This window comes from Mytilus californianus, unplaced genomic scaffold, assembly GCF_021869535.1.
Source record: "Mytilus californianus isolate M0D057914Y unplaced genomic scaffold, xbMytCali1.0.p SCAF_13, whole genome shotgun sequence".
In the NCBI taxonomy this organism is placed as follows: Eukaryota; Metazoa; Mollusca; class Bivalvia; order Mytilida; family Mytilidae; genus Mytilus; species Mytilus californianus.
In genome coordinates, this window is record NW_026262615.1 from 27,630,828 (window position 1) to 27,651,265 (window position 20,438).

The 20,438-nt window shown below is 32.8% G+C and overlaps 1 protein-coding gene across 2 annotated transcripts; it reads left to right on the forward strand.

The window, feature by feature from the left end:
- Positions 1-127: 127 nt before the first annotated feature.
- Positions 128-20,203, forward strand: LOC127723460 (uncharacterized). Of its 2 annotated transcripts, XM_052230105.1 has the most exons (9): positions 128-273; positions 1,595-1,720; positions 2,477-2,555; positions 3,766-3,947; positions 6,534-6,677; positions 15,213-15,804; positions 17,533-17,676; positions 18,335-18,580; positions 19,715-20,203. In XM_052230105.1, exons 1-9 carry the CDS (start codon positions 271-273, stop codon positions 19,750-19,752), a joined length of 1,554 nt encoding a protein of 517 aa, XP_052086065.1. In that variant the 5' UTR covers positions 128-270; the 3' UTR covers positions 19,753-20,203. The 2 variants fall into 2 exon arrangements, with proteins under 2 accessions (XP_052086065.1, XP_052086066.1); XM_052230106.1 differs by lacking the exon at positions 18,335-18,580.
- Positions 20,204-20,438: the final 235 nt, after the last annotated feature.

Below are 20,438 nucleotides of genomic sequence, written 5' to 3' on the forward strand. Positions count from 1 at the left end.
TTTATTATCCTAAGGCCATTCGGATGCGCTCTCAAAAAATATTACTTTTGGTATTAGTATAAACGCGGGAAATAAGTTAACTCTCTAGACTTATGCTAGCAATCCATATAATTATCAAAGAGATTACGAACTATTTCGTATGCAAGTCATGTGACAGACATATCAACAGAAGACGAGTTAATTGTCTTATACAGTGGAAAGAAATGTCTTAATTAAGGAATTTAAAACAATATATACACTCATAAACATTATACGATATATGTGATTGTAATGGTAAGAATAATCAATATATTAAAACTGTCAAAATCTAGAACTTCATGCACAGCCTCCATATTCACTAAAAACAGACCCCTTTCCTTTCTTTAAAAAATAAAACTAAAAGAGGTATGAGTTCTATAAAACTAGTGTCTATACCTCACAGTCGAGGGACTATCATAATTCTAATTTGAAATTTAAAATTATCATCTAGCTGTATACAAACATTTAATAGGGCTAACACGTTGTCCTATACTTTGACCTTTAAATTTCATTTATTTATAATTTACAACATACTATTGTGAAAATTCATAAATCGGGGGAAGTATAACTTGAGATATTTAAAAGAAAACTTTACATAGACTTTTTGAGCCATAACAATGAGACTAGGTAAGGAAATAGAAACACAAATATTTTTTAGTTTGACCTGAGCTAAGACATTTATCTTTCTGTACTGGTTATGAATATATTTGACCTGTGAATAACTATAGAATCATGATGTACAATAATAATTACACAATGTTGAAGTATATGTACAATAATAATTACACAATGTTGATGTACATGTATATGTAAAATAATAATTACACAATGTTGATGTATCTGTGCAATAATAATTAAACAATGTTGAAGTATGTGTATAATAATAATTACACAATGTTGATGTACATGTATATGTACAATAATAATTACACAATGTATATAAAATATGTGAACAGTATTAAATTGACAAACATGATTGACACATTTATGTACACAATGTTTTTTTGTCTTGTTTGTGTAATCAATACCTCCAAGATGCAGGAATTAACTCTTGAGCTATACTGACAGTACATCATGTGACTGCCACTTTAAATATAAACATATTTCTCTTGACACCTATATTTAAGTATCAATTAATATATTTTTATGTTCAATTCTTGTAAAACTTCTGCTGACCGTCTCAGCTGACTGATAAATGTGATTATGATATGGTTTTGAAGGCATGATAGGGTAAGGGTTAGGGTTGATATTTACATGTATCATATTTCCAATATTTCAGCTAGCTGAAGCTGGGCTTCTCCCAAACTAGGCAACATTTGGAAGTGGACATGTAAAAAGTCTATGCATTAACCTTATGTGTAGCTCCAAAAGGGGTAGGGTCCCCTTGGTCTCCCCTAAACCTGCCTGTGGAATTCCTGAAACCACGAAATCAAGTTTCCTGAATTCATAAAAATTGGTTCAAAAGAAAATAGATGAATTTACAGTATCAATTTTAACATTTTGTTACTGTACATTTTTTAGGTTTTAGTAAATTTTGATGATAATTTGAAATATTAGTGGAATGATTTTATTGCAGGCAGCTACAGTGGAGAAAAGAGAGCTCTTATACAAGTTTCTAGTGATCGGGGATATTGGTACAGGGAAAACCAGCATCAAGAACCGTTGTGCTCATAACTTATTCTCTGAACAATACAGAGCTACAGTATCCTTATATTAACATACTTGTCGGCTGTTTTCTGCTCTTTGGTCGGGATCTTGTCTCTTTGATACTTTCCCTGTTTCCATTATCAATTTTATTTAACTATAAGTTATTTTTAGGGGAACAATCATTGTGATTGCTGAACTACCGACAAACATGTGAGAAGACTTATAAAAAGTAAAATACCAAAACTACAGAACTCCAAGGAAAATTCAAAACAGAAAGTCCCTTATCAAATGGCAAAATTAAAAGCTCAAATGCATTAACCTGATCATACAAATGGAAAACAACTGTCATATTCCTGACTTGGTGATTTTAGAAGATGCTGCATACAGATAACTATCAAAGTTTAAAATGTGAGTTCTTATTTTTGTAAAAACATGAAAACTGCCGTAATTTATGCAAGAATAAAAAACGTCTAAAACATTTGGAATTCTGAGTTTTTTAAAAGGCCTGTTTGCAAGGTAATAATTATCTGTTTGTTTTGCTTTTGGTTTTATCATTCTTACCTGAAAGGAAATTTTCACAATTTTATCTTAATCGGTAAATTATCTGAAATAAAACCCTAGCTAAAATTTCTCAGTTTACATCATTGCCATCCAATATATAATAGAGAAGTATTTTATAGTGAATCATCTTAATTCATTCACCTGCATCCTCTGTGACAAATCACCACTAGGAATGATTTTAAACGGCATCAGTAAATCAGGTTAATACTGATTTTATATGATACATTGCATTCCCTAACTGTGACCATAGATAGGTGTAGATTTTGCGTTAAAGGTAATGAATTGGGATGATGATACAGTCGTGAGGTTACAGTTATGGGATATTGCAGGTTTGCGATTAATATATAGTATAGTACAGTCTGCTTTTGTGTATGATGTGCATCCCCTTTTAAAGTGCGTATAATACTCATCAGAAAACGGTAAAATTATCTGTGGCTCTGTGCACAGATTTTATATTTTCAGGAAGATTAGAACAATGTATCTAAAATGTTAAGTATTTTAAAGGATGCAATTAAAACCACTGTCATAAATGCATGCAGGTATTTATGAAAATCTGTTTTTTACTCTCCATGAAATAGTGCAATATACATTTAGGTTTTTTTGTAAAAAAATATAAGATTTTATTATTTTAAAAAAATATTTGAAAAGGGTGGGTTACTTGATGCTCACCCCTACCACATAAGGATCAAAGTGGCCCCTGGAGATGAAAGCAGCTACTTCATTTTGTCCACAAAAGATTAATCAGTGACGCTGGAATCAAAAAAGTTAAAAAGGACAAAAAAGTATGAGTTACAGAGCATTGAGGATCCCAAATTTGGAAAGGTTTTGCCAAATACAGATAAGGTAATCAATTCCAGGGGTCAGATCTATTCCAAGGGTATAAAATTCATATTATTTCGAAAAATTCAAAGTTGTATTAACATGTGTAATTACAAATGTAAGTTAGTCTATATTTCTGACATATCAATGATAAATCATGTCAACACAGAAAAAGTCATACCATACATATACACTTAACTTTTACTTTTATTTACTTCTTAGTAAAGAATAAATGGTATTAAAACATTTGAAGTTGATTGGACAACAGGGTCAGATAATTAGTGAAAACAGTAAAAAGGGTAATCAGTATATAGGTTTTTGCTCAAATGTTTATTATTTTTCTTAGAAAAAAATATTATGAAAAGAAAGAGGCTGAAGATAACAAGGGGACTTTCAAAATTCATAAGTCAAAGAAAAATTACAACATCATGTGAATAAACGAAAAAAAACAATGAAAAGATGAATGATCCACAACACTGCATAGAAAACTAAAGATTGAGCAACATGAACCACACCAAAAGCCATGGGCAAACTCATGTGCCCCGGAAGGGTAAGCAAGGATTTCCTATCCTACATGTGGCTTCCTTTCAGTTGCTCATGCAAGGACAAATCTGGTATGAAAGTTGTCAATACTGCAATACTCTGTTAAGGATTTTGTTACAGAACTCTTGTCTTTTAAAACAATTGAAATATTGACATTTTTGTTGGCTCTATTTCTAGGTCAAGAACGATTTGGTAACATGACTCGTGTTTATTACAATGGAGCTTATGGATGTTTTATAGTTTTTGATGTAACAAAACCATCAACATTTGAAGCTGTCACTAAATGGAAAGCAGATTTAGATAGTAAAGTAACACTACCAGATTCAACACCTGTACCTTGTGTTTTATTGGCAAATAAAGTAAGTTATGTCCCTTATTAAGGTAAGAAGATGTGGTATTAGGTGCAGATCCAGGTTTTGAAAAAAAAGGGGGGGGGATGGCAAGCCAACATTCGAAGTGATACTAGTATAATATATCATCTAATATAGTTTATGCATTTATCATATAAATGATATATAAAGGTCCATAAAGGGGTGGGGTTGTCCCTGAGAGGCTCCCCTTCATCAACATCTAGGTAAGATATAACACTCCACCAGATTCCAAATGTTTAATAAGCTAGCAACTATAGGTCACTATACAGCCTTCACATATTAGCAAAATCCCTAACACATACAAAGGTATGAAAGGTCCAAAAATGACACATGAAAAACAATTTACCCAAAATTAACAGACTAAACTATGTACAAAACAATATATGAAAAACAAATGTGTTATACAGCAACAAACTACAACCACTTAATTACAATCTCCTGAATGAATCAAATCGGTAGGCATTATATATATGTAATATGTTTTCAAAGAGAATAATCATATTACTATCAGTTATTGTTACCTTTAAGATGGGATGTCTTCCTCCATCTTGGATTTTGAAGTAGCAGATACCAATTGGTCTAGATCTTTAATGATATGTGCAAATTTTGAGAGTAGTATATAATTCATGTGTAAGACTTTTCAAGTTAATATGGAAAATTATGTGTTTTATCATATTTACGGCTGTTTTTTTCTAAAAACACACAATACTTTTGTTTGATTCATTTTTTTTTTCAACTTTGCCACATAAGGGGAGATAACTCAGATAAAATAATTTTTATAATAGAATGTGTTATGAATTAGCCTATTTTAATATGTAGCAAGAAAACAAGTCCGGTGACCCCATTTTTTCTTTTCTTTAATGAAAGCATGTTATAAGAGCTATCTTCTCACATTTTATCTTAAAATTCTATGGTGTAGTTTTCTTTTTATCACACAAAGTTGGATTTTCCATGCACAATCTATACAAAATCGGACAATTTTTCACAACCTGTAGCGTGAAAAATAGTCCGGTGACCCATACTTTTTATTATATTTTTGAAAAAAGCATGATAAAAACTACATTTTGACAAATTATTAAAAAATTCTATGGATTTTAATTAAGACCCCACATACACCTTAAAATCATGTGAAGTGTAATGTGTGTGACCACAATTATGATGTTAAGGCCCTTTTGGAGTACTGATTTTATGTAGAAACTTGTTCAAGACTTTAGCTATGCTTAGAATTGAACAAAACACTTTTTCACTTACTAAAAATCCATAAAGATTCAAACTAGACTTATGCAACCATGATGTTACTGTTATTTTACTAATTATTTTATTTTTTTAAGACTGCCATGAACATGTATGATAACTTTGTTTTTCAACAAGCTATGATGCTTATCTATGAGAAAGCAGTGGCGTAGCTACCATTGACGCAACAATGCACTTGTGTGCACAAACAAAATGGCCCAAAAAAAAATCATTATTAAAAAATCATAACAGTCAAAAAAAAGAAAGAGTGCGATTGACTGTTACTATATATATATATAGAAACCAAGAACTACCGGTCGTCAACGTAATCGGGCAAATCCCGCTGTTGTCAGTATCCAGGATTATTGGGGCGTCACACTGTATATACAATTTTTAGACCATCTACTAAACGAACTACGAGATCGTCTTGTCAATTCGGAAGAACGTTTTCTTGCCCAGATGCTTCTTCCATACAATCTCAAAAGTTTGAATCGGGACCATCAAATTCGCATATTTCGCGCCTACGAGTCCGATCTTCAACCAAAAGATCAGTTTCTTCTCGAAATTAAAAGGTGGGTTGCGAGATGGGATATTTATCCATCTAAGAAACCAGACCAACACTGTGCAACATTGGAGATGACGCCGAAAGAACTTTACCCAAATATATTCTGTATTCTGCAAATACTTCTCACCATACCACCCTCAACCGCTACTGCTGAACGCTCTTTCAGCGCTCTGAAACGCGTAAAAACGTATCTGAGATCGACCATGGAACAAGAAAGACTTTCTTAACTTGCACTGCTGCACGTTCATTCTGATTTTGACATTGACACTAAAGAAGTTATTGACACGTTTAACAATGCTAGGCAAAGGAAAATGTTACTCTCCTAAAGGACCTCGGTTGATAACTTCAGTCTTACATACGAAGGTCACATTCCTATATCACAAAATTAAAAATTGATTGTTTGAATTGCTTTGTTTTCGTATGTTAACTTATATATGTCATGAGATGATCCAGTTCTCTAGCCCTTTCTTTCTCTGAAGAATAATAAATTGGGGAGCATTGCAAAGTTTTTAGATTTTTTTAGTCAGTTTTAGGTCTTTGATTTGATATATAGCAAAACTCTCAACTGTGCATACTTCACTTACTTCAAAATTAACCATCTTAGATCGAAAAAAGATTCATTTTCTGCAAAAAAGGGTCAAAATTTTTGTTTTGCCTCGCTACGCTCGGTATCTTCTGAGTGCACATCATTAGAAGTGTAGCTACGCCACTGGAAAGGCATTTGATAAAACAAGTATTTTACCCTCTTCCATTAAAGTATAATTTCTATTTTTCAGTGTGATCAAGCCAAGGAAGGAACAGTAAACAATGTCTCTCAGATGGATGATTTTTGTAAAGAAAATGGCTTTGTTGGATGGTTTGAGACATCAGCTAAAGAAAATATAAATATAGATAAAGCAGCTAGGTTCCTTGTAAATAGGGTAAGAATTTGTTTTTAAATATGTTATGCCCCACTGGGCCTCAGTGGCCAAGATGTCTAAGTAGTTGAACTACTGTATCACTAGCCTCTCAACACTGAGGTAGTGATTTCCAATTCTGCACTTGGCAGTTGCGCTCAGCTCCAATCATTATTGACTAGGATTGTCATTTTTTCCTGCCGAAGGTCGGTGGTTCTCTCTGGGAACTCTGTCTTTCTCCACCAATAAAGATTGACTGCCACAAAATAGAAAAATGGTAATGAAAGTGGCATTTAACACCAATCAATCAATTGTCTTTAAATTTGTTATGCCCCACCATTGTAGTTGAGGAGCATTATTTTTTTTTATCTGTGAATCTTTCCCATGTCATGATAAAATCTGGTTGAAGCTAGTTACACATGATCATGATGAAGTTAACATTCCAATATTATTAAATCAAAATAAGGGTTTTAACCCTGATTTCACAGTTCACTGAATATTGAAATATGATAATCTTGCTGGACAGGGTGTTATATGAACACATATTCTTGTTTTTGCCTATTGCAGATTGATTTTTGTTTGAAAACAGTTTACATTAGCTGGTTTGTGACAATTACTGGGAACAATTCAGGAGTAGAAAATGATTAGAATCATGTGTCATTCTTTTGTAATCAGAATGTAAAAAGGACAGATATTGGTTACCATTATTTTACTTTCTTAATTTTTTTACTAATTCATCTTTGAAAATGAAGTTTAATTCTTTTTTGTTTGTTAAAAAACAAATTATTTTCACACGGACTGAAACAAATTCTTATCTAACACATAAAACTTCAGTTCTTCTGTCAACTGGTTCTTTGGTGACAGTAATTAAAATTTGAAATTATGATAATGCACAAAGAGTAATATGTATAGGTCCTCATCACCTGCCGTAAAAACAACTAGTACCATTTGAATACCGCCTATAAGTACTTTATTTACATGGTTTATTCCTTTCGAGCCAATTCAGAAAGTCTACGAATGTGAGATATAGGAATGCTAATACAGGAGCCATATTGTAAATTGAAACTAAACTATTTTTTTTAAAGATTTACATTACAGTAGGTAGGAGATCTGAAAGCTTTAGACCTGTATACAGATACCTTAGAATACAAAGTTTCTGTCTGTTATATGTCCATTGTCCTTAATCATGTTAATTACCTCATATTCTTGGACTTCCCCCTTTTGAGCTCACCTGGCCCGAATGGCCAGTGTGAGCTTTTGCTATGACTTGGTGTCAGTCGACTGTTAACTTTTTAAAAAATCATCTCCTTTGAAACTGAAATGTTAAATAGCTATATCTAAAACAAAACACTTTGGTGGAAAGATAACGAGAAGAACATTTGACAATTCATAAGTTGTTTTATGCCTCCGCTGTAGCGGAGGGGGCAGTAAGTTTTACCCTTGTCCGTCTGTGAGTCCGTCCGTACGTCCATACTTTTGTACTTTTGTACGTCTGTACGTCCCGAAATTGGTTTCCTTTCTTTAACTTTAGTTTGCCTCAACCAAATGTTTTGAAACTTATACACATTGCTCATTTTCACAAAACACAGATCAAGTTTTAAACTGGGGGCGTCACTTTTACCTTTCTAGATTTATGCCCTTTACAAATGGAAAAATTGCGTTTCCGTTCTCTAACTTAAGTTTGCTTCAACCAAATGTTATGAATCTTATACACAATGCTAAAACCACAAAACACAGATCAAGTTTGAATTTTGATGGTGTCACTTTTACCGTTCTAGAGTAATGTCCCTTTATTACGTTATATATGCAACCAGGGGCATCATCTGTATCCCATGGACACATTCCCCGTTTATTTTATATCTGCGCCAGGTATTGTTTGACTAACAGTACAAATATTTTGGTGATTTTGAAAAAAAACTTTTACAACAGTTAATAAATTAGTTTATAAATATTGTAACCAGCATTATAGTTAATAGCAGAATTTAATGTTTATAGAGTGTTAAAAATTCCTTTGACATCTTTTATTAGATACATTGCTTGGTAGGTGATTAGTCTCCTCGACATTTATGATAATGTTTCTACTCTGTATACTGCGCTACCACATATCCTTTCGAACAGAAATTTACGTATGTCCTAAAGTGCATCTTTCAATACATTTGTATACACTGGTATCTGGTGTAGATTTTAAGCTACTAGTATTCAGATTGTTGTCATTCACATTTTGTCTACTTTACAAGTGTACTTACTGAACATGTCTGCATTACTTCTGTTCATCATGATATAGAGTTGCGAAAGATACCAAAGGGATATTCAAACTCATACGTTGAAGAAAAAAACTGACAATGACATGAAAAAAAACCAAATCAAAATATATCAAAAATACAAACTACAGTCGTTAAAACAAAACATAGAAAACTAAAGACTGAGCAACACGAACTCAACCAAAATCAGGGTTGATCCCAGGTACTCCGGAAGGATAAACAGACCAGTGGTACAGTTCATGTTAGTAAAAACCTGGTGATAAGTCTAATTCGGTGATGTAACATTCGAGGAAAAGATGACTTGATTGATGTTACAACAATTTGAACACATCTTTCGTCATCTGTGAAACAGATATTTCATACCAGTCAACCAACTCGTGATGGCATCAGTAAAATTTCCGAAGTGATGACTTAAACTTCACCACTTGGCACTATTGGTAATATAGCTTCCTTGTAAGCAGAAATATCCTTTTAATGAAAGATGATGTGTAATGCAAGCTCTGGAATATCCTATCAACTGGGAGATATATACTCCATATTCAGGAGTTGCTGGAATGATGCTACATAGCAATGGAAAGTCCATAATTGGAAAACTTAAATATCTCTTTTGACGTAAAGGTTTGTTCTCAAACGATCCTCTGTAAATTTTCAGTTGTAAGTTGTATGATATGAGGCATCTAATATGTATCTAATGTAATAGATCAACTATATTTGGTGTATGGAATGGTTGCAAGGTGTACATGTCAGTCTAGCCAGTATCATCTAACATTGACCTAATTTTCATGATTCATTGGTCAATGTTAAGTTTGTGTGTTTTTGTGTTTTCAAATACTAATAGCAATAGGTCAGCTATATTTTTTGTACGGAATAGTTGTAAGATGTACATGTCTGTCTGGCAGGTTTCATTTGACCTTGACCTCATTTTCATGGATCTTTAGAAATGTTAAGTTTATGTGATACTTTTTGTAAAACCTCTACCTTTAAGACTTTCAACATAAAATTAATTGGCAGTAAATCAGGCGAGTGCACTTTATCTAAACTTGACATCAAAATGTTCCTATAAGCTCGTGCTATGGCACCGATATATTGATTGTGTGTGTCTTGTTTAGCTTCCAGATTAAAATATTTCGTTCACTATCAGGACTAGCACAAATAAACACTTTTAAATACAAATAAGAAGGTTCTGGAAGGTTGGTAGACTGTGAATCACTAGCCTGTCAAAAAATAGGTCAAACCTCTCTCTTGGTATGATCATTCGACTCTGTACTTAGTTGACTTGGATTCCTAGCGTTTCTGTCGAAGGTCAGTTGTTCTCGCCGTATGCTCCGGCTTCTTCCACAAACTAAAACGGGCATTCATTATTTAGCCAATATTTTGTAAATATTAACTTACAATGAACACATCAATCAATTCAACAAAGACATTCAAAAAAGCCAACGCTCCGTGTTTAAGGCAGTACTTTGACCTATAATTGTTTACTTTTTACACATTGGCACTCATTCCACATCTTCTTATTTCTAAATAATTCCTCCTTTCCGTTTTTTTAATTGAAAGTCTTAAAACCCAATACCAGCCACCACCACTACCACCGGATGTGTATCTAAGATCAGCAGCGAAGTGCAACTCATGATAATAGGTCAAAAACTACAAACAAATGGGATCATTCGAAAAATATTTAAAAAAGATATGCATCAACCTCTCTTGCAAAAACGAGAACAATACAACCTTATCTGTTGACTCATTGTCTAATGTCGTAATTTCAGCTTCACAATGACGATTTCAGTGTTGACCTGTCCATTTGAAATCTTATATCAATATAGACATATATATTTCTAATCTTGCAAATATTATGTTCTATCTGGAAGTGTTATGCTGGGACTATTATGTCTGAGGTTCTCCGAAACATTTAGAGCTTCAAAGCTGGATCAATATCAGATACCATATGTAACCACTGTAAATCAGTTCAGTAACATAATAAACTATCGGTGCTACTTTCGACAGCAACTAGCAATTTAAATGCAGTTTGGATTTTTCAGTGAGACAAAAAAACTATGTAGAAAGTAAATCTGATATTTTTGGGGAACAGGAACTTTCGAAAGATCGGTAGGGACAATCTGTTGTTAACCTTTCTCATTTAAAACTGGACATTTCTCACTTCCAACTTGACATTTTTCAATTCCAAGTTGGCATTTCTTAGTTCTGAGCTGACATTTCTCACTTCAAAGTTGACATCTCTCATTTCTAAATTGACATTTCACAATCCCAAGTTGACATCTCTTAGTTCCAAGTTAACATTTCACAGTTCAAAGTTTACATTACACAGTTCCAAGTTTACATTTCACAGTTCCAAGTTGACATTTTTCACTTCCAACTTTATATTTCTCAGTTCCACTTGTACATTGCTAACTTCAAATGTGGAACAGAGAAATGTCAACTTACAATGTAGAATTGAGAAATTTAAAGTTGGAAGGCAGAAATGTCATCTTGGAACTGAGAAATTTTAAAGTAGAATTTTTCTACCAGTCTTTCGTTCAGACTATCACAAGCGCTTCCGAAATAATTCATTTTAATTCTGTGTTAAAATATTAACAAAAAATTATATTTGTCCACCGATTGGAAATGTTAGCTAGAGGCTATACAGAGCCTGTGTCGCGCACGCAGGTCTATGTGTATCATCAACAGTAGACATTGTGGACTAGAATAGAAATCATAACAAAAATCTCATTTTGTTGATCTTGTTTTGGTGACCATTTTTTTCTTTTACAGTTTCTCTCTATCTATCGACCTTAGTTTTTGCCCATAATACTTAAAAGTATAACAAATCGTCTTGAAAGGGCAATTCCTCCTATAAAGAGTCTACCAAAATAAATTTGACTTGTTTGTCAATCTTGTCATGCTGATCATTTCTGCTATTCATAGTCATCAAAATAATACGCAAAAACGCAAAAATTGGTAAACATAGCTATTATAGAGCAAGAACTCTAATAAGAAGTCGACTGACGATTAATAGATCTTAATTTGCTGATCATTTTGTCATTTAAAGTGTCTATTATCAAGATAATACAAAACACTAAAACACTAAAGTTAGATAAAACTAGTCCTTAAAAAGCAATAATTAGAGGCTGATGAAGGGATGGCCCAGGGTGCTCGTGTCCTTATGGAGCTTTATATATGATAACTACATAGACTTTTTACAAGTATCACTCCAATGGTCGGATGCCCGGGGGTGGGTGGGTGGGGTGGGTAGTTGCTCCTTTTTTTTTTTCGAAATCCGAGATCTGCACCTGATAGCTCCAATTAGAAGTCATAGGCCGATTTCGGTCATTTAACTTTTATCTTGATGATCTTGTCTTGTGGTCATTTTTGCTGATTTCAGTTTGTATCTACCTCTTATACATTGTAGTTTATAAGATATTAAACAAAAACTAAAACAGAATTGTAAAAACATGTCTTTAAAGAGGAATAACTCTACTATAAAGTCATTGGACGATTTCGGCCATGTTGACTTATTTGTAGATCTTGTCTTGCTGCTCATTTTTCTTCATAAAGTTTCTCTATCTATTATAGTTTGCAAGATAAAAAAAAATGGTAAAATTCATCACTTTTCCAAATATTAAAATATTGGATACTCCACATGTAAAAACTACTGCTTACGGTAAGAAAATTTTAAATTTGCTGCTGCTGCACTATGGAACAGTCTTCCGGACCATTTTAGGACGGAGAACATTTTGTTTTTCTTAATTCAAGACTCTTGTACAGTCCTGGAATGGCTCGGAATATCGCTGTTCTTCGTGAAGATAAGCTTTCATTTATTTCACTGTGCTTATTTTACATTACTTTGCTTTTTTATAGTTATTCTAACAATTATAATTTTCTTTGCCATGCTTGTGGTGTGCTTACTTTTTTGTGTGCTTCTCTATATTTAGATTTCTTGCATGATTATGCATTTTATATTGTTGTATATGTTTGTATGTATTCGGTTAAAACTCGTATGTATTTTTAGTTTGTAACTGTACCGAATCTTAATAAAGCTTTTAAATGTCATATATAAGATATCGTCGGATAGTTTTGATGTAATTGGACAATTGGTATATCTCAACATCCTGAACATTTTTACTGATGACAGATTTTCTCTATTTATAGCGCTTTTCAAAAATAATAGACCAAACTTGCATTTTACCGCTATGTTATAGGTTTAGCCATGTTGGCCATGTTGGTTGACTGATGGGGTCATTGAACTATTTTTTTTCAACTAGATACCCCAATGATCATTGTTGTATTGCGGGTAATCCTTTAAATGCAAGAGAGTTAGATTTTTTTTTTGTAGATTTGAATACGTTATTACGGTGTTAAATTGCTATTTATTTGTTAAAAAATAAACGAATAATCAATTTATAAACTACGAATTGTATATGCCATTTTCCATGTTTTAAGTCCTGTCAGACAAATGGAAGTTTCTTCGAATTATATCCAGCGAACAATCAAGTTTTTAAAAGTCAAAACTAAAATAGAAATTTAAAACATTGCAATTTAAATTACTTTTTATTTATTACAAAAATAATAGATGGTTTTACTTTGTATCACTTACTAACCATATTTAACATGTAAACGTTTATAATTATTTTCCCTTTTGTCTGTCTTAGAGCTTCATATATGCTTTCAGTGTCAGCAGTAAATATTGTGCTGTTTTCGTAGATATTTATTTGCATGCTGCATGCTTTGTTCTATTTGTTATTTTATATGTTTTATATTCAGTTAAAAGCTCATCGAAGCTTTGTTAAAATGTTTGTCAATATGCTGAATCAAAATAAAGTATTAATTACTTACTTACTTTACATGAATTGAGGCTTTGGAGCCAATAAAAGACGATAAAGGTTACATGCAATGATCATGACGAATTCCATGGAATTTGATTACCTTATTATGGTTTCAGTAAACAATATTTAATTTTTAGCTCATCTGAACAAAGGCCAAGTGAGCTTTTTTCATTGCTTGTCTGTTGTCGTTCGTCAAATTTTATAAGTATCTTCTCCTCTGAAACTACTTGGCTAAATGTGACCAAACATATAAAATTTTGAGTGGAGTTCATTCTTTTTTTTGCCATATGTAGATTCGATATGGTCGTGTTTATCTCCTGTAATCAAAAGATCATGCCAAAAGTTGAAATGTTACATTTTGAGTGGAGTTCATTCTTGTTTTGCCATATGTAGATTGGTACGGTTTAATCCTGACTTCATACAAAGTACATGTATATCAAATATAATCCATCTGAAGTATTTAACAAGTGGGGTTAAGTAGAGAAAATGAGGCTTTTGGTAGATTAACATTAAACGATTAATGTATTATAGTATAACCTTAAGTGATCACAGCAATGAATTGATAAAATAAAGTTAATTGCAATTAACGTCAATCATAGGAAATTTCGTAGCCCAGTGCTATTGTGAAAATTGAATGGAATAAAATAATTACAATATATATTAACTGTTGGACCCTTGAAATATGTCACAGGTGAGACCATTATTGAAATGTTTATTACCGCTTATTAAGCATAATGTAGTTGTATAGAAGAGGTTAATAAATCCAAACACCTTAACAATCGTTCTCAGTTCACATACTGGCATTTTTTCATCTTCGGTAAGTAATTGTCAATTGTTCTAATTTGCATTCCTTTCTCTTCGATAATCTAAGCATATTTTTCGTCAATCACATTTGACACGTAATCTAATACTACGATGTAAGATGGGAAACAATATTAAAGTGGCAAAAAAAAATTACTCTAAGAAAACAAAAAAAGATAACCAGAACGGTGAAACAGAAAACTTAGATTGAGGATTATAGGAAACGACCAAATAAAAACATTATGTTGACTTTGTCCTGTTTTGAAAGACTATCTGTGACTTTGAGATGAAGAACAGCACATAAAACACTGTTCCTTCGCATTAAGTTTTGTAACAAAATTAAAAAGGGATTTTGTCTAAATAAGTAATTCACCATAATTCTTCGTTGCTATTTTAGTACTCACAGTCAACACGTGGCAGGTGCATTCAATTCCAGTCTTAATTGACCTGGATTGTCAATTTTCATGTCGAAAGTTGCTGGTTCTCACAGGGCACTCTAGCTTGCTTCCCTTATAAAAACTGACCGTCACGATATAGCCAATGGTGCTAAAAGTGGCGTTAAGCACTAACAATCAACCAATCATTCTGCAAAGACAATCTCACTCAGTTACTTTTAAGATAAAACAAGTATTACATAGTTATTTTTAGCTTTATAATCGTCATTATTGTTTCATTTATAGTTAAATCCAGCACCATCCCATGAAGTTGAGTTTTCGGTTTCAAAAAGTAATCAAAATAGAACAAGTAAGGCTGCTGAAGAATATTCAAAGGATCGTGAAAATTCCATAACTGAATCTAGTAAACGGGGAGAAAGCTTAATACAGGATATTAATTCAAGATTAGAAGTACGACGAAAGAGCATAGACTTAGATGGAATAGACCCTCTTGAAAAAGAAGCTTTCGAACAGACTATTATATACGCAGCTAAAACAGCTTTAAGGGTAATAAAATCAGCTAGACTTGAAAGGTCAGATACATGTGATAATATTTCTGTAAAATCCGAAAATCAGTCGGACGAAGACGATTATAGTGAAATTATCAATGATTACCGGTATACAAAAAGAAATTCCAAAGATAAATGCATAACAAATTTTAAAGAACAATCGAGTAGACCAGGAAGTAAAAATAGGACACCAAGACGACAAAGCTCAGTTCATGAAGTAAAAATATACAATAAAATGGCCGAAAAGAAGAAGAGTATTCGAAGAAAGGAATCGTATATGCTGTTGCCTTTAAAGGATGTCAAAGGACTCACCCAGCAGCAAATTGACGGTAAGGAATTTATGACAAGAATAAATATTTGACATGATTAAAGATGTTTGTTTTAAAAGGCACGGTAAAACTTAAACGAACACATTTTTCAGTGACACATTTGGAAAAGTTTTAAATGTTGCAAAAACAAAAACATTGTCATTCCCTCATGTAAAGTGTAGTATGTATATTAAAAGTAAGTATATTAAAAATAAGATACGAAAGTGTTTCAATGCGAAACAAAGTTGGGACCCCTCTTTTCTCATCATTTGGCGTCCGTCGTCCGTCGTCGTCGGCGTCGTCATCGTCCGTCGTCGTTAGCTTTTTACAAAAATCTTCTCCTCTGAAACCACTGGGCCAAATTTAACCAAACTTGGCCACAATCATCATTAGGGTATCTAGTTTAAAAATGTGTCCGATGACCCCGACAACCAACCAAGATGGCCGCCATGGCTAAAATAGAACATATAGGGGTAAAATGTAGATGTTGGCTTATATCTCTGAAACCTAAGCATTTAGAGTAAATCTGACATAGGGTAAAACTGATTATCAGGTCAAGATCTATCTGCCCTGAAATTTTCAGACAAATCTGACAACCTGTTGTTGGGTTGCTGCCCCTGAATTGGTAAATTTAAAGAAATTTTTGCAGTTTTTGGTTATTATCTTGAATATTAGTATAGATAGAGATAAACTGTAAACAGCAATAATGTTCAGCAATGTAAGATCTACAAATAAGTTGTCATGACCAAAATTGTCAGTCGATCCCTTTAGGAGTTATTGCCCTTAATAGTCAATTTTTAACAATTTTTTGTAAATTTTTGTAATCTTTTACAAAAATCTTCTTCTCTGAAACTACTGAGACAAATTTAACCATACTTGGCCATAATCATTATTAGGGTATCTAGTTTAAAAAATTTGTCCGATGACCCCGCCTTCCAACCATCATGGCCGACTTGGTTAAAAATAGAACATAGGGGTAAAATGCAGTTTTTGGTTTATATCTCTGAAAATAAAGCATTTAGAGCAAATCTGACAGGTGGCATAAATGTTCATCAGATTTAGATATATCTGCTCTGAAATTTTCAGACGAATCCGACAACCCGTTGTTGGGTTGCTGCCCCTGAGTTAGTAATTTTACAAAAATTTTGCAGTTTTTTGTTATTATCTTAGATATCATTATAATATCTAATATCTAATACTATTAATTATGATTTTAACCTTATTTTACATGATTTCCAAAGCATCAGTAAATACAGGTGAGCGACACAGGCTCTTGAGAGCCTCTAGTTCTTCAATGAATTACAACTGAACACTTCAGAGGTGAGATACATTCGCTTAGAATTCGATGACATTATTTTCAGGCTTTTATTTCATCTGTTCTACTGTTTATTGGTATCCGTGTATATGTATACCCGTGAGATGAAGAACAGCAATAAAAGTGCTGTTCCTTTGCTTTTTGTGTATTTTTTTTTTGCTGTGCATGTACTGATTTTGTTTCATGGATGGATATCCCATATCCTTTGTTTTCCTATTATACAAATGAAATGAGACCTTAATTTAGTTGCATTCGGAAGCTTGAAAGTTTGGAACACATATTGTTTAAGCAGTACAATCTTTTTTTTCATTGTTTCTGTAATCAAAGAGTTTGTAAAAATTTGAGAGACTCAGATAGTTAATTGAACAATTCTTGGCTCTCTGTTCCTTCAGTTATTTGACTTGAAATACATGTATTTGAATAATTGCATTTAGAAATAAAGAAGTCGTTCAACGACCTTGATGTCAATAAGGATGGGAGAGTATCGAGAAGAGAGTTAATTCTCGGAGCTTATCGACTTGGAATGAATCCAACGGATGCTGAAGTTGACGAAATGTTTAAGTCATCTGATAAAAACAGTATGTATTAAGTCAGTGTATTTTCCAATCATTGCCTTTTGTTATGATTTTTATACCCCCGCTTTAAAAAAAGTGGGGATATACTGTTTTACCTCCGTCTGTCCATCCGTCAGTCCGTCAGTCCATCCGTCCGTCCCATGAATATTTTCGTCGCATTTTTCTCAGGAACTACTTGACAAGGATTTCGGAAATTTGGTTTCAGGGTTTATATAAGTAAGTTACACCATGTGATGCGTTTTCAGATTCATCACTCAACAACTTTCTGTTTACTGAAATATTTCGGCGGGGTATCATCAGTGAGCAGTAGCTCACAGTTTTACTTGTTGTTCTTGTTCTTGATTGAAAACCTGACAAATATACTAAATTGCAGTTTGTAGATTCTACAATTTACAAAAGGTTATTCTGATTCTGAGTATTAAAAAAAGTGATTAAACTAGGTCTTTGATCGTTTTTGTCATCATATACTGTTTGTTGATAATTAGCATAGAAGAATTTTCCATTTTACATATACAGTGTATATAAGAATAAAAGAAATTGTCTGGTATACGTCAATGACAGAGCAAACAATAGACATAAACAATCGCAAAATACATTTGAGGTTTAACATACTCCGCTTATTTTTTTCATTAATTTGTATAATTTGTGTATAAATTTTAAGATGATGGATTCATAGACTTTAACGAGTATGTAGAAATGATGAGAGAGAATTACGTCACAATTGATATAGAACGTGAGAGAATGAAAGCTGCATTTTGTTTATTGGACAATGACGGTGATGGTTTCCTAACCAGACAAGAGCTTATCTCCGCTCTGTGTACCAAGCAATCTGGGATAACAGTAGAAGACATTGACGAAATACTACATGATGCTGACATGGACGGAAATGAACAAATTGATTTTAATGGTACTACTTTTTAAATAAAAAAAAAAATAAATGTGATATGATTGTCAATGAGACAATAGGACTCAGTGGCTGAGTCTACTGTATCACTAGCCTGTTAACCCTGAGGTTGTGATTTCTAACCTGGCACGCGACAGGTGCGCTCGACTCCAATCGTAATTGACTAGGATTGTCATTTTTCCAACCGAAGGTTGATGGTTCTCTCTGGGCACTCTGACTTCCTCAATCTATAAAAACGATATAGCCATCAGTGCTGAAAGTGGGCGTTGAACACCACTCAATCAATCATACCGTATAGTCAGCTATGAAAGGTCCCGATATATACAAGTCAATTATATAAAGGATAGTCCAAACTAAATTGAATGGATATTTAGTGAACGAAGGTGCGGCAAATTCCTAACTATCAATTAAAGGACTGGTGGGGTATACGCCAATAGGACAGACGCACAACGATATAAATTACCAAAATACATCCAGAGGCCAATAAACGATATTTCACATTAACAGAAGACTGTTGTCTAAAATGTTTGTCAAACTCCGTTCATTGTCATGTACCAACTGAACAGAATTTTATTTCGGTGTAGAAAGAGGAAACAGGAAAAGTCAAGTATTGTTTTAAACTATAAATTAGCGAATTGATGTTTATCAAACAAAAACACAGACTTGAATAACATTAGTATAATTGTATTTGTTCTTTTTTTTTTGGTGGAGGTCCGATTTCTACTTATTCGTATACTTGAAACCAAATAGCATTCATGTTTGACCTCATATTTGACATAGTGCATTTATATACAAATATTGATAGATTTTCGGATTTGATACTTAAGTATTTTCACGCACGGGATGTGAGTAATAAAGCGTTTTACTTGATTCAAATACCATCGAGTTATTAATCCTCTTTTTATTAGAATAAAAATAAACCTATATTCAATAGATTATTCTATTTTTAGCGTCGGAAAGCTTAAAATAAATGATATGTACTGCTAAACGGTATTTAACAGGAGATCAAGCCTTAAATGGGCATTAGCTTCGAAGTTGACAAAAAATCAAAATTGGATTTGTTTTATTCATCTCTATCTAAATCTAAGAATACACAAAAAATATTTATTATTTAATACTTTTTCTTTTCTTTTTCAGAATTTGTAGATTCAACAATATGCGCAAAGTTATTCTGAATGTTTATAAAAAAGTGATCAACATAATCCTCTAATCGTTTGTTTGTTGATAGATTGCATGGGAGAATTGTCCTTAAAGAAAAGAGGGGAGGAAAAGAGAGAGGGAGGCATTGTATAGATCGTGAATAAAAGGAAGATTAGAGAAACACATATGAATTAACTAAAATATAGGATGTTTTAATTAAATCAAAAACTTGTATATACAACTCAATGATGGACAGACTGATATATTTATCAATTTGTACATATTCTGAATCTCACATGTATGAAAGTTTTACTACATATGTGTATATTTTTCTACATATGTGAACATTTTACAACAAATGTGCTCGTTAAGCGTTATGTGTTACTTAAAACAGTCAAATATATTACTAATATTATTTAAAACTAATTATTTGGAGTATCCGTCCACTCGGCTTTGAGGTAGTTTTTAAATAAATAGTTTAGTTTTTGTCATTTTATTTGTGTACGAATACAAATATTTTATTAAACCATTTATAGGTCAAAAAGGGCATGGTACACTCCTCCGGAATTTCAACCATAGCTGAAGAACTGGTCTTCCTTTACTGTATTTGATACCCAAAATTGCATAAGGGAGCTACCATTTGATTTTTATGGGGGGGGGCTAGGATGAAATTTGAAAAAAAGGCAGGACATGAGTTTTGAGTAAAAAAAAGGCAGGATGA